The sequence below is a fragment of the Lepidochelys olivacea genome, assembly GCF_965140295.1.
Source record: "Lepidochelys olivacea isolate rLepOli2 genome assembly, chromosome: 24".
In the NCBI taxonomy this organism is placed as follows: domain Eukaryota; kingdom Metazoa; phylum Chordata; order Testudines; family Cheloniidae; genus Lepidochelys; species Lepidochelys olivacea.
The window spans coordinates 15,791,555-15,809,987 of NC_140434.1; the positions used below are offsets into that span (position 1 = coordinate 15,791,555).

General features: G+C 57.9%; 1 protein-coding gene across 1 annotated transcript; it reads left to right on the plus strand.

Moving 5' to 3' along the window:
- Positions 1-14,019: 14,019 nt before the first annotated feature.
- Positions 14,020-16,657, plus strand: LOC311512165 (free fatty acid receptor 2-like; the record flags this gene model as incomplete). The annotated part of the gene is made up of 2 exons (XM_084613223.1): positions 14,020-14,074; positions 14,456-16,657. 2 exons carry the CDS (start codon positions 14,020-14,022, stop codon positions 15,448-15,450), a joined length of 1,050 nt encoding a protein of 349 aa, XP_084469349.1. The 3' UTR covers positions 15,451-16,657.
- Positions 16,658-18,433: the final 1,776 nt, after the last annotated feature.

The window sequence follows — 18,433 nt, forward strand, 5'->3', positions numbered from 1 at the left end:
GAACCCGATCGTGAAGACCCTCGTCTGGTCGGGGACAGGAGTCTTGGCGATACCTGGCTACTACTCCAGCTGCTCCCAGATCCTGCTATAGCCCCATTTGGGGTCAGGAATCTGCACCTGAGAGCGGCAGGATTCTGCTCCTCCAGCTGCACGATGAACTGTGCCTTGGTGAACTTTCCAGTGCTCAACCCTCTCTTTCTGCACAGGGTTACAAAAATGTCCTTCTTAAGGAGACGGTGACAGGCCATCACTCCGCTCTTCCCAAGTTGTTGTGGACTCACAGGCCTGTGTGCTCTCAGCTCCCTACCGTCTCCAGGGAGAACCCCTAGTTTGCCAGCCCTTCTCGAGGTCACCACCTCTTTGCCAGGGTTGAGCTGCAGACTCCTCCCCCCTGGGACTGCTCGCTGCAATCCCCCGGGGACCCCGTTACTGCAAAAGTCCTCTCTGGTCACACACCCAGGGGTTAATCGCGCCCTGAAACCGTCTCTCTCTGAATCTTCAGCACGCCCGATCCCCATCAATCCCCCTTCGTTTTACTGCTCCCCAGTCACTTACTGCAGGAAGCGCCGTCCATGGCGTGCAGTAGATCCCACCGCTACCACCAGTTGTCACGGAGTCCCTGGGCGATGCTCTGGAACTGCTCCCCATGAAGCCAGGCAGGACTCTGGGGAAGTCTCCTTTCTGTGAGCAGCCTGTCTGCAGGACACTCAGCTCACCCGGCTTCCACCTTCCTGGGTCTGACCTCGGAGCACTCGGCATCCTCTGCTCCTCCGTGCACTTCCCACAGCGAGTCCGCTCAGGCAGGGCTCCTGGGGAAGCCAGAGGGTCCTGCACCCCAGCTTCGCAGTCAACGTGACTCTCAGCCAGCCAGTAAAACAGAGGTTTATTAGATGACAGGAACATGGTCTAAAACAGAGCTTGTACGTGCAGAAAACTGGACCCCTCAGCTGGGTCCATTTTGGGGGCAGTGAGCCAGACAACCACGTCTGCCCTTCACTCCATGTCCCCAGCCAGCCCCAAACTGAAACTCCCTCCAGCCCCTCCTCCTCTGGGCTTTGTTCCTTTCCCAGGCCAGGAGGTCACCGGATTCCTTTGTTCTTCAACCCTTTAGCTCTCACCTTGCACAGGGCGGGGGGGGGGGGGGGAGGCCCGGCCATCAGTTGCCAGGAAACAGGGTGTCGGCCATTCTGTGTGTCCAGACCCCTGCACACACCTGCCATCTAGGGCTCTGCAACGATCATACACCCTTATCCCACCCCCTAGATACTTAAGAACTGCCTAGGGGAAACTGAGGCACCCCCACAATATTCAGAGGAAACATTAAGAACAGTCCCGCTTCGTCACAGTCTGCAGCTGGGGATTTCTACCCTGTGCTTCGGCACATAAGTCCTGAATCTCCAGGACCATCTGGCGGGCTAAGGGCCAATAGCAAGACTGACAGACGCTCGCTTCTGTGTCGGGGTGATTCCTTCACAAGCCGCAGGGCTGGCCCAGAGCGAGCTTCCCATTGTTCGCTTACGAGGGCGCATCAGCAGAGCTGTGGAGGGATGGGGTGAGCCCAATGCAGTGTGTTTGTGTGTGTGTTGGGGGGGGGGGCAGATGTTGCATGCAAGTCCCACTCCCCACCCCCAAGCTCCTTGCATTGGGGGTGGAGGACAAAGTCATGGATTTTCTGCCTCCCCCCACTTGACACGGACTATAATGCAAGTGCACACACATTTCTTATTGTAATATTTTTACTGGGTCACTGGATCTTGCAGGCAGCAAAACTAGAACCAATCAACCAGAATTAGGGAATTTGTATGAAGCACCCCCACTCCCCTCCCTCTGAAACCAGCTGGGCTTGGCTGGCAAGACAGTGCCGTTTTCCTTCTTGTGAGACTCGCCAACACATCTGCCCCCCCCCACCCTGCACAAGGAGCTTGGGAGAGGGGAGTGGGACTCGCATGCAGCATGTGCCCCCCCACACTGCAAGGAGCTCGGGGGAGGGGAGTGGGATTTGCATGCAGCATCTTCCCTCTACACACACACACGCACATTGCAAGGAGCTTGGGGGGGGCATCCAGTTCCCGACAGAGCTCATGGCAGGGGAGGTGTCCACAGCAGTTTCCTGCTCTGGGCCTGGGGACGCCCGGTCGAAAAGGGACCCTGGCGGCTCCAATCAGCACCGTTAAAAGTCCGGTTGGTGGCGCAGTGGGGCTAAGACAGGTTCCCTGCCTGCCCTGGCTCCGCGCAGTGCCTGGAAGTGGCCGGCATGTCCCTGCAGTCCCTTGGTGCAGGTGCAATCAGGGAAGTTCCGCGCGCTGCCCCCGCCCCGAGCGCCGGCTCCGCAGCTCCTATTGGCCGGGAATCGTGGCCAATGGGTGCTGTGGGGGCAGTTCCTGAACCATGCAGAGTTGCCTGGCCACGCCTCTGCCTTGGGGCTGGACATGCCGGCCACTTCCAGGAGCAGCGCGGAGCCAGGACAGGCAGGCAGCCTGCCTTAGCCCCGCTGCGCCACCCACCAGGAGTCTCCTGAGGTAAGCACCGCCCAGGTGGAGCCTGAACCTTGAACCTCCTGCCCCAGGTCGGAACCCCCTCCCTCACGCTAACTCCCTCCCAGAGCCCGCACCCTGCACCCCAACCCCCTGCCCCAGCCCTGAGCTGCCTCCCGTACCCAAACTCCCTCTTGGAGCCCGCACTCCGAACCCCCTCCCCACCCAACCCCCCTGCCCCAGATCGGAACCCCCTCCGCACCCTAACTCCCTCCCAAAGCCTGCACTCCAACCCCCTTTCCCAGTCCTGAGCCCCCTCCCGTACCGAAACTCCCTCCCAGAGCCCGCACTCTGAACCCCCTCCCACACCCCAGACCCCTAGCCCAGGTTGGAACCCCGTCCCGCACGCTAACTCCGTCTCAGAGCCCACACCCACTCTGACACCCCAACCACCAACCCCAGCCCTGAGCCCCTCCCACAGCCAAACTCCCTCCTAGAGCCCTCACCCCCTCCCACAGCCCAGCCCCCAGCCCGGACCCTACTCCTGCACCCTGAACCCCTCATTTCTGGTCCCATCCCAGAGCCTGCACCCCCAGCCAGAGCCCTCACCCCCTCCCACACCTCAACCCCCACCCAGTGAAAGTGAGTGATGGTGGGGGAGAACGAGCGAGGGAGCGGGGGATGGAGTGAGTCGGGGGTAGGGGGCGTTCGGTTTTGTGCTATTAGAAAGTTGGCAATGCTTGGCGCTCTGCGCAGGCCGCCAGGGCCCAGCGGCACCAGCTCTTGTGTGACGGCTTCAGAGCCCCGCCCGGAGCGCACTGAGCAGCAGCAGATCCTGCCTCCCCCTGCACCGCCCGGGGCCCCGCATGGCACGTAAGCAGAGCGTCCAGGCCTAATGCCTTGGAGGGGAGGCAGCCCAGCCGAGCCGGCTTCGAAGGCCAAATCAGCCACCTCCAAAGCAAACAAACCGCAAACCCTCAAGGCTCCAAAAATGAAAGCAACTTAAAAAAAAAAACCCCAAGCCCAATTCTGCTTGCCCCGTTCTCCCAGTCTGCAGCTTCCCTTGCTCTGCTGGTGCCCCTCACGCCCATCCCACAGCCTCCTGCTAGCCCAGTCCTGGGCGACTCCCCATCCCCCCACAGCTCTGCCAATGCGCCCACGTAAGCGACCGATGGGAAGCTCGCTCCGGGCCAGCCCTGTGGCTTATGGTGAAATCACCCCAACACGGAAGCGAGCATCTATCAGTCTTGCTATTGGCCCTTGGCCCTCCAGATGGCCCTGGAGATTCAGGGCTATGCCCAGAAATGCAGGGTGGAAATCCCCAGCTGCAGACAGTGACGAAGCAGATTGTAGCCGATAAACCATGGGAGCAGCCCACCCTGGCTGCTGGGGAGAGCCCCCATCCTGCACCCTGCAGGACAGCGCCCCCTAGTGCCGCCCTGGGTTGGCAGTGAGTTGACCCCGCTGAGCGCACACACTCTGTTCCATCCGGCGCCTCTGAAGGGTGAAAAGAACCAATGTCGGAAACACTGAGCCCGGATGTGGCTCTAAGTAATCAGACTATCACAGTGTTTAACCTTGGCATAAATGCTTGGGAGTAACCTTGTAACAGTGTATAATGCGTATGATTTGTGGGGGAAGTTTTAAGCATGCTAAAAACGGTAATTGAAAGCAAATCGCATGTCAAAGGTCTCATGGTAACGCTGCCTCTCAGCTATTACCTGTGAATAACCTTAAAGCTTGGCACAGCAGAAAAACCATTACAAACGTGGTCTGTTGTGCACAAAGGGAAACTGAGGTACACCCCACCTCATGAATTTCATAAATGAACAGTGGGATAATTCACTAGTTTGCCTTTAGAATAAAACAAAGAAAATCTGGAGATAATTCTGTTTTTCCTGCAGTCAGCAAGGAGATTGGTAAAAGGAAGGGGTATTTTTAAGCAATAATCTCTCCCCACCAGGAGGCTGGGAAATGTTTCTTTTGTTTTTCAGACACTCTGCAGGCACGCTGGCACCAGTGGAAGAATAATCCAGAACACCGTGGGTCTACTGCCGTGACGCAGATTGTGTTGTGTGGTTTGTGTTGTTTGTCTTGTTCTGACCGTTATGTTGGTGGATATTGTACAAGAAGGGTTAACACATATAGCAGCAAAGGTCAACGTATGGTATGACCTGCCTGGAGATCACGGTCTGCCCACGGGGGGGAAATCAAGTGATGGACCACAGTCCGGGAGAACACCATCCATTCCCAGCTCCTAAACGGAGGGGCCTTGCCTAGTCTTTGACCGATTGGGGCCCAGCCTGCTGCTATTGGGAGCAGAGAATGGAGGGCGGGAATGGGTTCATTACATGCAAATAACAAGGCACAGAATTGGGGTTAAAAAGGAGGATGGATAAATTCTGTTGCATGCATCTTACAGGTGGACCCACAAAGGGAAAATAAGGACCCCCTGGCCCAGGATCAAACAATCGTTGCTGCTAATCACAATGGTTGCTGTTGTAAACCCGGCCCAGATCCCGCAACGTGAGGTGGCAAAGGGGGGAAACACATGGACTGCTACACCCCCAACTTGTGGTAATGAGGCAAATAAGGACTTTAAGGATTTACCCATAGGAAATTGTACCTCTGATCCCCTACCCACATGGGAATTTGGCAGTGCCGGTATGTGGTATACGGATTGGATGGGAAGGGGTCCTAACCCTGGTGGAGAATATCAAATTTATCAGGAAATATTACATGGTATTCCCTAGGCTATGCCATGATCAATGACAGTGGGAAACACAGTCATCTGGGCCTGTGGTTTGTCACAGAGGGCCCCAAAAATATAACCCTCTGGCCTCCTGGGGTGTTTGGGTTATGGGGTCCCACAATTGGGGTGTGACATTGCCATGGGTAATCATAATGGTACCTCCACAGAGGAAACCCCCTGGACGTTCAGTTATGACGTACGTACCAGGGGAAAGTTGGGTATATGACAACTTAACCGCTTTGCAGAATGTAACCCTACATGTAATATGGATGCCAAGCTGGGAAAACCCTGATCTAAGCTGGCCGCAGCCTGGAGCCGGAAATACCCCCCGACGGGCAAACATTTGGGAGCCACTGTGGGAGCGGGTTTAACCAGCGTTCTTCAAAGTGTCTTTCCAGCCCACTGTGTGGGTGGGTGGTGCACCCCAGAGAATGGTGGGTGGACTGAGTACACCCCAGCTGCAGCAGATCCATAGAAGGCTTGAAGCTGCAACTTCAGTGCTGGGGGAGGGGACACACATGGAATCGTCGCCCGAGAGGGTTTCGGGGGAGCGGGAAGCACAGGGTTGGGTGTATGGAACCTGGGGGGCAGTTGGGTAACCGATAAGCAACTGATAAGCCGAAATGTAAAACTTCAGCAGCAAATCAATGCATGACTGGCAACTGTCTGCAATCACAACGGGGTGAAAGAGGGCGGCAGAGGTGAGCCGACGGTTAACTCAGTGGACAGGAACCTTTGTGACGTGGGAGGGGGATGGCTTCAGAAGGCCTCCCTGGGGGCAGGTGTGTATGGGGATGCAAAATGCTCAATTCGGGAGCTAGCACCTGTGTAATAGTTACCGTGGTACCTTGGAATGGGACGGCAACTAAGGACGGTCCCCATGAGCCCTATGGGAGTAATGAGGAAGGAAGAGGCTCGCTGGGACCCACTGGGGGCTCGATGGGGAAAGTGGAATGGGGTAAATTGAATAATTCAGTTGAACAATTGTTTGTCCATAAAAATATTTGGGAGTGTCCCTCCCCAGTGACCACAGAGGGGCAGAACCAATGGCCTGTTGCAAATGGAGGCCATTAGGGGTGATGTATGTGGTGCATGGGGTGTTTTGCAGGGAATGTACACAACACTAGGGGGCACAATTGCACCAGCACGACCAAGTTGCACACACCTACACGCTGCAATCGGGACTTTGGTGCACAAATGGATCTGTGGAACTCATTGCTGTAAATAACTGAACCAGCGCACACTACGCGATTCCATGCCAAGTGGTCGAACTGGTTTGGACAATACCCCATATCTCTGTGACTATCCAGTGGACTCATAATATGGACAAAATCATGCAAAGACTGCAGGAGCAGCTGGATGCAACTGCCAACAACAGGACACATTTAAAATATACACTCCAGAATGGTGCTACAAGATCTTAACCCAGTCAGAGGAGAAGCAGTATGCCTGGTGGTGGCCCGGATGCTGGACTACATTACAGTGGTCAGGGCTCTCAATGTTACTGTGAATCGTTATGGTTGTTGGCCCATTGTTAAGTATACTAATCCTGCAATGTATAGCGTGGTGATTCGGGGGGCACAGACCCACAAAGCACAACCACTGATTGCCACATATGAGTAATGTAAGAGGCCCTCCACCAAAGTGTAACGGATAACCCAGACCCAACCTGCTCGGGCCCATCACTATGGGGAATCTGACACACTCATTGGAATATACGTGCAGTGTGTCCGTACGAGGGAAGGTGCAGGATGCTACACTGCCCAGGGGGCAGTGGGGCAAATGGAGCACTGACAATTGCATTTGATACCTGGCGCTATCAGGCAATGTGCCGCCATACGTCCGATGCTTTTCCCGGGACACCTGGGCAGGTGGATCCCAGAAGAAAAGAAAAGAAAGGGGCAGAGTGTTCGGATCTAGGCTTGTTTGTGAGCCGGAGATAGAATTTGGGGTTTGACTTTTTGCTGCTCTTCTTTCTTATACAAATATGTGTGAACAAAGAACAAAGGCATTGTGTGTGTTGCTTCAGGGTTTGTGAGGACAATGGGAACAGATAAGAACAGTTAAAGTCTCCCTTGCAGGTATACTGGGGCCTGCTAAGAAGGAGGAGGTGGGAATGGGGAACGGGGACACAGGCCGGGCTCTGCAGCGTCAGACCTGGGAAGGGGGACACTGGGGAACAGACTCTGTTGGCATGGAGAACTTACTTGGAACTAACCCCAATAACCATCTAAACTTCGGACTTCTGGTCTTCTGCTTTCTGTCTGCGGTGTGACAAGAACCAGGGGAGAGGGTGAAGGGAAAACCCTCTAACAGTCTAGTCCAACTGGAGTCTTTGGGCTTTTCACAGAGGGAGCGGGGGGCGGCTTTCAAGGGAGATGCAGCCCAGCCCCACTGGCAACATGGCCAATCTGTGTCCCTAGATGATGGAGAGGGCCCGGCAGCAAGACGTGGGGAAGGCAGAGATTTCGGCAGAGACCTGGAGAAGGCTCCTGCAGGAGGCCCTCAGAATCCAGGCAGGAAAAGACTCTACCTAGGGAGGGCAGAGAGTCACCTCCCAGAGCAGGGCAAGTAGGGGGCTGGCTGGAAGGACCCACATCAGGATGTCGAGGACTTTATCGTCAAGGCTCTGTGGGAACAAACCAGTGGGGTTATGGGCCAAGACAAAAGCCCGGGTGGAGTTTATTGACAAGCCCTGAAAAGAAGGAAACTGAGGCAGGGCTGCAGTAGGGCCACCCCATGCCACAAGGGGGTGCCCTGAAGGCAGCAACCCCGTCACAGGACTTAATAGAGGTGTATCTGAGTTACACTGACTGGTGGGAGGGGGTCCCTTCTGGCCTTAAATTCTATCCCCGCTGGCTGCCACTTGGACGCTGAGGGCTGGTGGAGAAAAACCTCACCCAAAGGGCCCTTTGCTCACGAGGAAATTTATGACCCTTTGAGCAATATTCTGAGGAGATTTTTCCCAGCCGGCTCATTAAGAAATAATAAACCCAGGTGTCAGTAATAAAAAAAACCCGTTGATGCAACATAACCCCGACGGGATGGCGGATAGCCAACGTGAGATGCCAGGGGCGCCCGGGGCCGTGCCAATGAGGCCACTGCCCTGCGTGAAGTGGAACCGGCTCTCCATGTCTTGGGGTGGGGGTGGGGTTCTGTTTCTCGGAGCTGGGCAAGGGAAGGGGGGCCGGGGCAAGCCCGACTTTGGGGTCCTTGTGTGTAGCCCCTACTACGTCCCCCAGCAGGCCTGCCTTGCCTTGCGTCACGACCACCAGCTGGCCGCTGGACTCCTGCCGCAGCCCCCCGGGGTCATGGCAAAGGCGGGGTGAGACGTGAGAGCCTGGGAGTGGTTCTAGTGGGTTGGAGCAGAGGGGCTGGGAGCCAGGACTCCTGGGTTCTATCCCCAGCTCCAGGAGAAGAGGGAGGCCTAGTGCGTTAGAACAGGTGGGGCTGGGAGTCGGGATAGGCAAGGGGAAAGGAGGGGGCTCTCAGGATTAGCCCCTCCCTCTGGCACCAGCTGGCTAAATGCTCCCCACTCCATCTCTCATGATTCCCCATGTCCCACTCCCCCAAGCCAGCCAGTCCCCTGCTCTGGGGCTGAATCGGAGCCAGCGCCCACTAGAGGGGACAGGCCCCATGTCCCACTCCCCCAAGCCAGCCAGTCCCCTGCTCTGGGGCTGAATCGGAGCCAGCGCCCACTAGAGGGGACAGGCCCCATGTCCCACTCCCCCAAGCCAGCCAGTCCCCTGCTCTGGGGCTGAATCGGAGCCAGCGCCCACTAGAGGGGACAGGCCCCATGTCCCACTCCCCCAAGCCAGCCAGTCCCCTGCTCTGGGGCTGAATCGGAGCCAGCGCTCACTAGAGGGGACAGGCCCCATGTCCCACTCCCCCAAGCCAGCCAGTCCTCGCCCAGGGGCCGGATCGGGCCCAGTGCCCCCTAGAGGAAACCTGTGGAAATTTGGTAGTCAGAAGCTTGCAGCTCCGTTTGATTTTCCAGAAGTCTGGGTGCTGAGAGTTTTACAAAGGCCCCATATCAGCCCTGACCACAGGGGCCCTGCACTGGGTGCAGCACGAGCTCCAGCCGCTGCTGTGGGCAGCCGTTTCCTCCTGTCTCGCCGAGGGCAGAACTGGCCCTGCCCAACGTCTCTGCAGCTAATGGGGCAACCCACCACCATGGGGCAGGCAGGATTCAGCTCCTCTGCTCGGGGTCTACAGGTTGGAGCTGCTGGCGGGGGGCTGGGAGCCAGGACTCCTGCGTTCTCTTCCCACCGGTGGGAGGGGAGTAGGGTCTAGTGGTCAGAGCAGGGGTGCTGGGGACCAGGACTCCTGGGGTCTCGCCCCAGCTCTGGAAAGGGAGCAGGGAAGATCTAGTGCAGAGATTCTCAAAATTCATTGCACCACGCCCCCCTTCTGACAACAAAAATGACTACATGACCCCAGTGCCCCGTGTTACTCAGTGGTTAACACAGGGCACTAGGTCATGTCCTCTTTTGCTGTTGTCAGAAGCGGGTTGCTGCTGTAGACAATCTTTATATCCAGCTTGGGCTCAGGCTTCGGCTGTGCCGTGGCTCTGGCAGGGGCTTGGGCTTTCCCCCGTGGGCCCCAGTGAGTCAAACACGAGCCCCGGCAACCTCATTAAAATGGACTGAGAACTGCTGGTCAGAGCAGGGGGGGCTGGGAGCCAGGATTCCTGGGTTCTTTCCCTGGGCCTGGGAGGGGAGTGGTTCAAGAGGTCAGAGCAGGAGGGGCTGGGAGCCAGGGTTCTCCCCAGCTCTGGGAGGGGAGTGGTTCTAGTGGTTAGAGAAGGGGGCTGGGAGCCAGGACTTCTGGGCCAAGGGCTCTCATGGCAAAAGACCCCAGCTGGGATCTGGCCCCATTGTCCCTGTCTTTAGCAGTCAGTCAGGATTCCCTCCCACTCAGCCGTGGCTCCTATGCGTGTCTCGGTGCTCTATGCAGGGTTTTCATGCGCCCCGGAGCCCGAGCATAGAAATATGAACTCGGATTTGCTTGTTTATGAAAAACGCTGCAGCCCGGGAAGCAGCCATAAATCCAGTGCACCCTTTCCTCCAGTGCCCTGTGGTTGAACCACTAGAGCTCATTCCTCTTCCAGAGCCTGGGAGTCCCGGCTATCAGCCCTTCACTGCTCTAACCACCAGACCCCACTCCCCTGCCTGAGCTGGGGAGAGAACCCAGGGGGCCTTGTCTCCAGCAGGGTGCAGTAGCTGACCCGTGGCGGGGGAGGCTCACACTCCCTTGAGGACGTGCTGGTTCACACCTCTCACGAGGAAGTAACGATTGCATCTCTCATCCTTTCTGCGTGGATTTCCGAGGAAGGGGACCAGTGGGGTTTCCTGGGGCGAAGACACAGACACAACATAACCAGCTGCTTGGGCTACAGAAAACTCACTCCCCAGCCGGGACGCAGGAGACCAGCCACCAGCTCATCCCTGACACATCGCCTGGGGTGGCTCCCAGCCCGGACACCTGGGTTCCAGCCCTTCTGCAGGCTCCCAGGGCACTAGCTGCTGGACAGGAGGTGAGGATGGGCTCTCTAGCTGCCTGGGTCAGGGCTTGTAAGGAGGGGAGTGGGGTCTAGTGGTTAAAGCCCGGGGGCAGGACTCCTGGGTTCTATTCCCAGCCCTGACCAGTGTGTATTTCCCTTTGCCAGTCATGCCCAGGTATCTGTGCAAAGTTTAGTTTTGCTTTTGTGACATTAAAAAGAAACAAACAAGCAACAAAGTAAAAGGGAAGTGGCTGCCTCAACTGGCCACTGGATTCTAGCCCCAGCTCTGGGAGGGGAGTGGGGTCTAGTGGTTGGAGCCGGGGACTGGGGGGGAGCCAGGACTCCTGGGTTCTTTCCCCAGCATGGCTATGTCCTTTCCCTGCTCTGACTCTGTTCTTCAACCTGTAAAATGGGGATGAAGGTTTGTGACCTAATTTGGCAACGCGCTCGCCCACCACCGAGCGATCAGGGCTGAGCGATGTGGGCAGTGAGGGATGGAAATTTGTCTATCTCAGCTGAGTGCATGCATGGTGAGGACAGGGAGAGGGGAACATTGAGACAGGAGAACACAGCAGTCCACGTATGGGGGGCACCCAGCACTGGGATGCGGAGGTGCCAGTCAGGATATAGGGTGTGGTCATTACATCCCCCACAGAATGGGTCCCCCACTTGGAGGAAAAGACTGGAGGGGACAATCCCTCCTCTCCCAGACAGCGGCTCCATTACCAAGGGCTCGGGGAACCTGACTATGGGTCTGAACTCGTCACGGTTCCATGTCATGCCACCACATCTGAGCAGCCAGCCAGCCCGGGAGAGGAAGTGGGTTTATCTCTGAAAGCAGAGAGCGGAAGGACTGACAAGAACTGTAGGAGGGCACGACAAGGAGAGATGTGCTGGCTAGCACATACACCTATCCCTATTCTGAGAACCCAGGAGTCCTGGCTCCCAGCCTCCTGCTCTGACTAGTAGAACCCACAGCCCTCCCAGAGCTGCGCATGGAACTTAGCTGTCCTGGCTCTCAGACCTCTCCCCCGGCCCCCCGATCCCACTCCCCTCCCAGAGCTGGGGATAGAACCCAGGAGTCCTGGCTCCGAGACACCCGTCCCCCCAGCTCTGGCCACTAGACCCCACTCCCCTCCCAGAGCTGGGGACAGAACCCAGGAGTCCTGGCTCCAAGACACCCATCCCCCCCAGCTCTGACCACTAGACCCCACTCCCCTCCCAGAGCTGGGGACAGAACCCAGGAGTCCTGGCTCCAAGACACCCATCCCCCCCAGCTCTGACCACTAGACCCCACTCCCCTCCCAGAGCTGGGGACAGAACACAGGAGTCCTGGCTCCAAGACACCCCCCACTCCAGCTCTAACCACTAGACCCCCACTCCCCTCCCAGACCTGCGGATAGAACCCAGGAGTCCTGGCTCCACAGGATTACCCCAGGGAGCAAAAATAAGCTGGCCAACCTGGGTAGCAGGATCAAGCAGCCCAGTGCCTGGTTTTATGAGCTGGCTGAAATGACAGCCGGGGGGGAGTATTTCCATTCGAGGCGCGGGCTCTGTTTACACGGCCAAGCCTCCAGCCCCAAGGGATTTATCCCCCTCGGGCATCCCTGCGTGAATGACCAGCAATCCTGCCCTGACTCGACTGAGATCCAACTCGGGCAAAGAGCAGGGAGCTGGCAGGTTGGGGGAACCGGCCGATCCGGGATTCAAACCAGTGGCTCGGCCTGATGCCTCTTGCGTAGAGCTGGGGTGAGTGTGTGCAGTACAGGGCTGTGGACACGAGGTGGGAGAAGGGAGCTGCAGAAAGGCAGGGGGATGGATGGATAGATAGCTGTTAAGCGCCATGGATGGGAGTTTATGAGGCTGGATAGCTAGATACCGGCTGCGTATGGAGAAAGATGGATATAGAGGGGAATGGGGGGACAGCTCTGCATCTTTCCATCCACTCCCAAGTGCCCTAGCCATCCAGAACCCAGGAGTCCTGGCTCCCTGGCCCCCCGCCCCTGCTGTAACCCATTAGACCCCACTCTCCTCCCAGAGCTGGGGCTAGATCCCAGGAGTCCTGGCTCCCAGCCCACTAGACCCCCGGCCATTGGTAAGGGATCTAGGAGCAGTGATTACAGATGGCAGAAGGAATGGCCAGGCTCAGACAATAGTGTGTTTTCCAGGAGAGGCTTATTAACTTCTCCTTAATGAGGCTATTTAACGATCGATCCCCACAGCTGGGAGGTGGGGGTAGAGCTACCTGCAGCCTGGGGAAGCCCATCGCAGCTTGGCGTGAGGGCACCCACGGCCTGTCTGGATAAGGGGTGCGTATGGAGAAAGATGGATATAGAGGGGCATGGTGGGGGACAGCTCTGCTATGGGGGGGTTAGGATGTGCCCTAACCATCCAGAACCCAGGAGTTCTGACTCCCAGCTTCCCCCCGACTCTAACCCACTAGACTGCCCTGCAGTTAGTAGGGGAGCGAGGGACTGGTCGGGCTCAGACAATGGTGTATTTTACAGGAGAGGCTTATTAACTTCTCCGTAATGAGGCTATTTAACGGTCGATTTCCCCACAGCTGGGAGGCGGGGGTAGAGCTATGTGCACCCAGGGGACGGAAGGGCCATCGCACCTTGACGTGAGGGCCCCCACAGCCTGTCTGGAGCACGGGTGCAGGACGCCTTGGCCCTGGAAAGCTGGCGGGCTGCTCTTCAGAGTCACTGGGATGGCTCAGTGGCTGGAGGGGGGAGCCAGGACTCCTGGGTTCTCTCCCTGGTTCTGGGAGGGGAGTGGGGTCTAGTGGGTTGAGTGGAGCTGAAAGATCAAGAATCCTGGGTTGTGTTTCCTTGTTCTGTGCATTGACTCCTTATCCCTTATTTTAACCACAAAATCACCCCTGAGAACCAGGGACAGAATCCAGGAGTCCTGGCTCCCAGTCCCTCCCCCCACCCCCCGCATCTGAACACTAGACCCACTCCTCTCGCAAAGCCAGGGAGAGAACCCAGGACTCCTGGCTTCCAGCCCGCCCCGATCACTAGACCCCACATTTGATGATGATATTTATGAAAATTTCCCTCTGAGTAACAGCCACTTCCCTGTCCTCCGAGCTGCCTGCTTGCCCCCACCCCCACAGCCCATCCCCGTGTGTTTGCTCACGCGATCTCGTGCATCCCAGGCCCTCCAATCTCTCCAGCACTGGGATCTCACAGCACTCTTCCCCCCCCCGCCCCCGCCCCGCCTGCCGCTGGCTAAACAGGAAACTGAGCTAAATAAATACTTCAGCCGGCTACATAAATTCCAGCCTTATGTCTAGTGTCAGCTTATGGAACGGGAGCCCCGAGTTTATTCGCATGGATACGGGTAAGGAGGGCTGGGAGCCAGGACCCCTCGGTTCAATCCCCAGGCCTGGCAGGGGAGCGGGATCTAGTGAGTTGGAGCGGGGGGGGGGGCTGGGAGCCAGGACCCCTCGGTTCAATCCCCAGGCCTGGCAGGGGAGCGGGATCTAGTGAGTTGGAGCGGGGGGGGGGCTGGGAGCCAGGACTCCTGGGTTCAATCCCCAGGCCTGGCAGGGGAGCGGGATCTAGTGAGTTGGAGCAGGGGGGGGCTGGGAGCCAGGACCCCTCGGTTCAATCCCCAGGCCTGGCAGGGGAGCGGGATCTAGTGGGTCGGAGCGGGGGGGGGGGCTGGGAGCCAGGACTCCTGGGTTCCTTCGGCAACTGATGAGCCCATTCTCCTCTGTAGGAGCTGAGAAGATGAATTTGAGAATTTCCATCCCACTGTTTCTCACTGTCTACATCTTCACCTTCCTGATCGGCCTCCCATCCAACCTCCTGGCCTTCTACACCTTCCTGGTGAAGGTCCGCCAGAAACCCACCCCCGTCGACATCCTTCTCCTCAACCTCACCATCTCCGACATCTTCCTCCTCATCTTCCTCCCCTTCAGGATGGTGGAGGCCATCTCAGATATGACGTGGACCTTGCCCACTTTCCTCTGCCCACTCACCAACTTCGTCTTCTACAGTAGCATCTACATCAGCTCCCTCTTCCTCATGGCCGTCAGCGTTGAGCGCTACTTGGGGGTGGCCTTTCCCATCAAGTACAAGCTCCGGCGCCGGCCAGCCTATGCCACCGCCACCTCTGTGGTCTTCTGGGTGGTGGGTTCCGCCCACTGCAGCATCGTCTACATTGTTCAATTCCTAGACCAGAGCCAGAACAGGACTGCATACTTCAACTGCTACTATAATTTCACCACTAGCCAGCTCCAGGTCGTCCTCCCTTTCCGGCTGGAGCTCTTCCTGGTCCTCTTCTGCCTCCCCTTCACTGTCACCATCTTCTGCTATGTCAACTTCATCCGCATCCTGGTGGCCTTGCCCAACATCCCGGCTCGGAGGAAGCGGCGGGCCGTGGGCCTGGCCATGGCCACCTTGTTCAACTTCATATTCTGCTTCGCCCCCTACAACCTGTCCCACGTGGTGGGCTTTGTCCAGAAAAAGAGCCCCGAATGGAGGGTGTACGCTCTTCTCCTCAGCACCCTCAACACCGCCTTGGACCCCGTCATCTTCTACTTCTCCTCCACTGCCGTCAAACGGGCCTTCACAAAGTGCCTGGCCAGCCTGTGGCACAAACTCAGTACCTTCGTGGCCCGGTGCCATCTCCCCTGCTTGACTTGCTGCGCGGAAGGAGGCAGAGAGGTGGAGGCGGCCAGTGGGGACGAGACTGAGGGGTCAACGACTTGACTCCCAGGGTGAGACCGACTCTCTGTTTCCTCCGCAGAGCCTTCCTTGTCCCATGTGCTGCAGGAGCAAGAGATCCTGCACTTGAGCCAGGGACGGCATCTTCTGTCCTTCCCTGCACCTCCCGAGAGGGCCGTCCTTCCTTAGACAGCAGCGTGCGGCGGGGCTTGAAGTTGGTGCCCAACTTTCACAAGGCTTTGGACTACTTGAGCTTCAATGTGGTTGGCCAAACTTGGCTCCAGAGGGCTTTGGCTGACCTGAAGGTGGGGTCGCCATGGTGTCAAGGGCCTTCTTTTGCCACTGCCGGGCCACAACTGAGCGGTTGACCAAGCGCCCACCGGACTTTGGCCTACTTCAGCTTTGGAGTGGGTGGCCCAACTTCCTCAGGGATCCGGCTTCTCTCAGTGTCAGGGGCATCATGGCGTCAAGGGCCTTCCTGTGCAGCTGCTGGCTCACAAGTGAAACATAGACCTATTTCAGCTGGAGGGTCCCCCTGGTGTCCTCCACCCACTCCGGGTCTCCTTCTCCATGGTTGGGCCCACCGGCAAGCCAGCTACTAGGAGCTGTAACTGCCAGTGGGGGTTGCTTGAGGGAGGGCAAACAGGCGGGGCTGAGCTTGTCCCGTTTCAGGGGAACCATTTAGTGGCAGATGAACAAGGGCCAGGCTCTGTGAGGGGCCCGAGTTTGCCCTTGTGGAGCTATGGAGAACTCCTCCTCCTTGGCCACTGGTATCCGTGTGTGCTGGCCTCTGTGGAAATGTGGTTACCGCCTCGGTGGGACTGGAACGCAGGGGGCTGCAGCCCAGCATGCTACTGCTTGAGCTAAAGGAGCAGTGCCATGTGTTGGCAGCAGTAGTAAGGCCGTTATCTGCCATGTGGATGGGAAGGATTTGGGCTCTGGACCTTCACCGTCAATGCGCAGCCCTCTATGCAAGCAGCGGTGGGAACAGGCTGTTATTGAGTAAGAGTTGAATGCAGGAATTTTAGCACCACATTGAAGGGCTCATGTGGTCTAAAGGCCTTTTGCAGCGGTAGTAGACCTTTTATCCTCCAAGTACACTGTTGGCGGGGGATGGGCGATTAGCAGGCACACGGTTCTGTTCCAGGTCCGGACGTAGAGCTGCGGGTCTGTTCCGGGTCCGGACGTAGAGCTGAGATCTCCCTCGTGCAAGGTCCTGCACCTCCTCCCTTTGCTGGTGAATCTGGCGCCCTCCAGGGGCACTGGCTTTAGCTACATATTAAATAAAGTTATTGATTTATTATCCAGTAGTGATTATTTTCTTATTTTTCTTCAGGTCTAGTGGGTTCTAGGCAGGGGGGCTGGGAACCAGGGCTCTATAAGAACATAAGAACGGCCAGGTTGGGTTAGACCAAAGGTCCATCTAGCCCTGTATCCTGTCTGCCGACAGTGGCCAGTGCCAGGTGCCCCAGAGGGAATGAGCAGAACAGGGAATGATCCAGTGATCCATCCTCTGTCGTCCATTCCAGCTTCTGGCAGAGGCCAGCAACACCTGCTTCTATCACCAGTTCTGGGATGGGAGTAAGGTCTATGGGTTAGAGTTGGGGGTAGGGGGAGCTGGGGGCCAGGACTCCTGGGTTCTATCCATGGGAGGGGACCAGGGCTAGGAAGTAGAACACAAGCATATTGTCTCTGTCAACTTTTAATTAACTGCAGGGCGTGAATCCAGCACCGCGTGTAAACAAACAGTGTCTCCCTGGCTCTGTTATTAACGGGGTTAATGGATAACTGGGCCCGGCAGGGCCTGGGGCAGCCAGGGGGATCTCACGTGGGCAGCTGGAGGGACGAGCAGGTCCCAGGCCATGGGATGCTGCAACGGAGCTCCTCCCGCCCCCCGGTTCCCCCTGGGACTTCCCCAGAGCAGGAGCCCCCCATACAGCCCCCTGTAAACGGATGTGCAGCCCCCTCTCCTGGGCTCAGTCACCGTGGCTTGTCCAGCTCCTGGGGGGCAGGGTGCTGGGCGCAGGTCGGCTCCTCTCCAAATGGGGCTGAGACCCAGCAAACCTCATTGCACAGCGAACTCTGTTAGCAAATATACAACCCCCTCCCCTCAGCAATGTGCAGATGTACAGTGAGGGCCTCTCCCTCATGCCACATTGTAACACACACACACCCCCCCCACACACACAGGGGCGCCCAACCCCTCACGCACAAGAGCAGCGGGAGGGGAGCTGTGGGGGAGGGGGAGGAGGTATGTCTGCTATGACCCCAGGGCAGCACTAGGGGGCGCTGTGCTGCAGGGGGCAGGGTGGGAAGCTCTCCCCTGGCAATCCAGGCTGGCCCCATGGTTAATGGGCTACAATCTGCCTGCGTCTGCAGCTGGGGATTTCTACCCTGCGCTTCTGCCCATAGCCCTGAATCTCCAGGGCCATCTGGCGGGCTAAGGGCCGACAGCAAGACTGACAGACGCTCGCTTCTGCGTCGGGGTGATTCCTCCACAAGCCGCAGGGCTGGCCCAGAGCGAGCTTCCCACCCTTCGCTTACATGGGCGTAGCTGTGGGGGATAGGCGGGGCTGCAGGTCCGGAGTGAGGGGCACGGGCAGAGCTTGGAGGGGGGAGGGGAGCGCTGGGCTGGCAGGGGGCCGTGGGTCAGGAGTCAGTAGGGTGGCCAGATCGCAAGAGTGAAACATCAGGACACACTGGGCGAGCGGGGGGTGGGGGGGGGTGGGGAGGTGCGGGAGAGCCACAGGGGCGCAGCCCCGACCGGAGCCATGAAAGGGGGCGCACAGCCCTAGGAAGCTGCAAGAGGGGTGTACAGCCCCTGCGGCAGCCCGCACCACAAGCCACAGGGCCAGGACCCGAGGACTCCTGGCCCCAGCTCCAGCCCCCAGCAGAAGCCACGGGGCCAGGGCCACAGGTTTCTCCCCCCTCCCTCCCCGTGCCCTTCCCCACAGCCCCACCACCCCAACTAAACACTGCCCCACACAGACCCCCACTTCCCAGTGCCCTGACACACAAAGATCTCCCC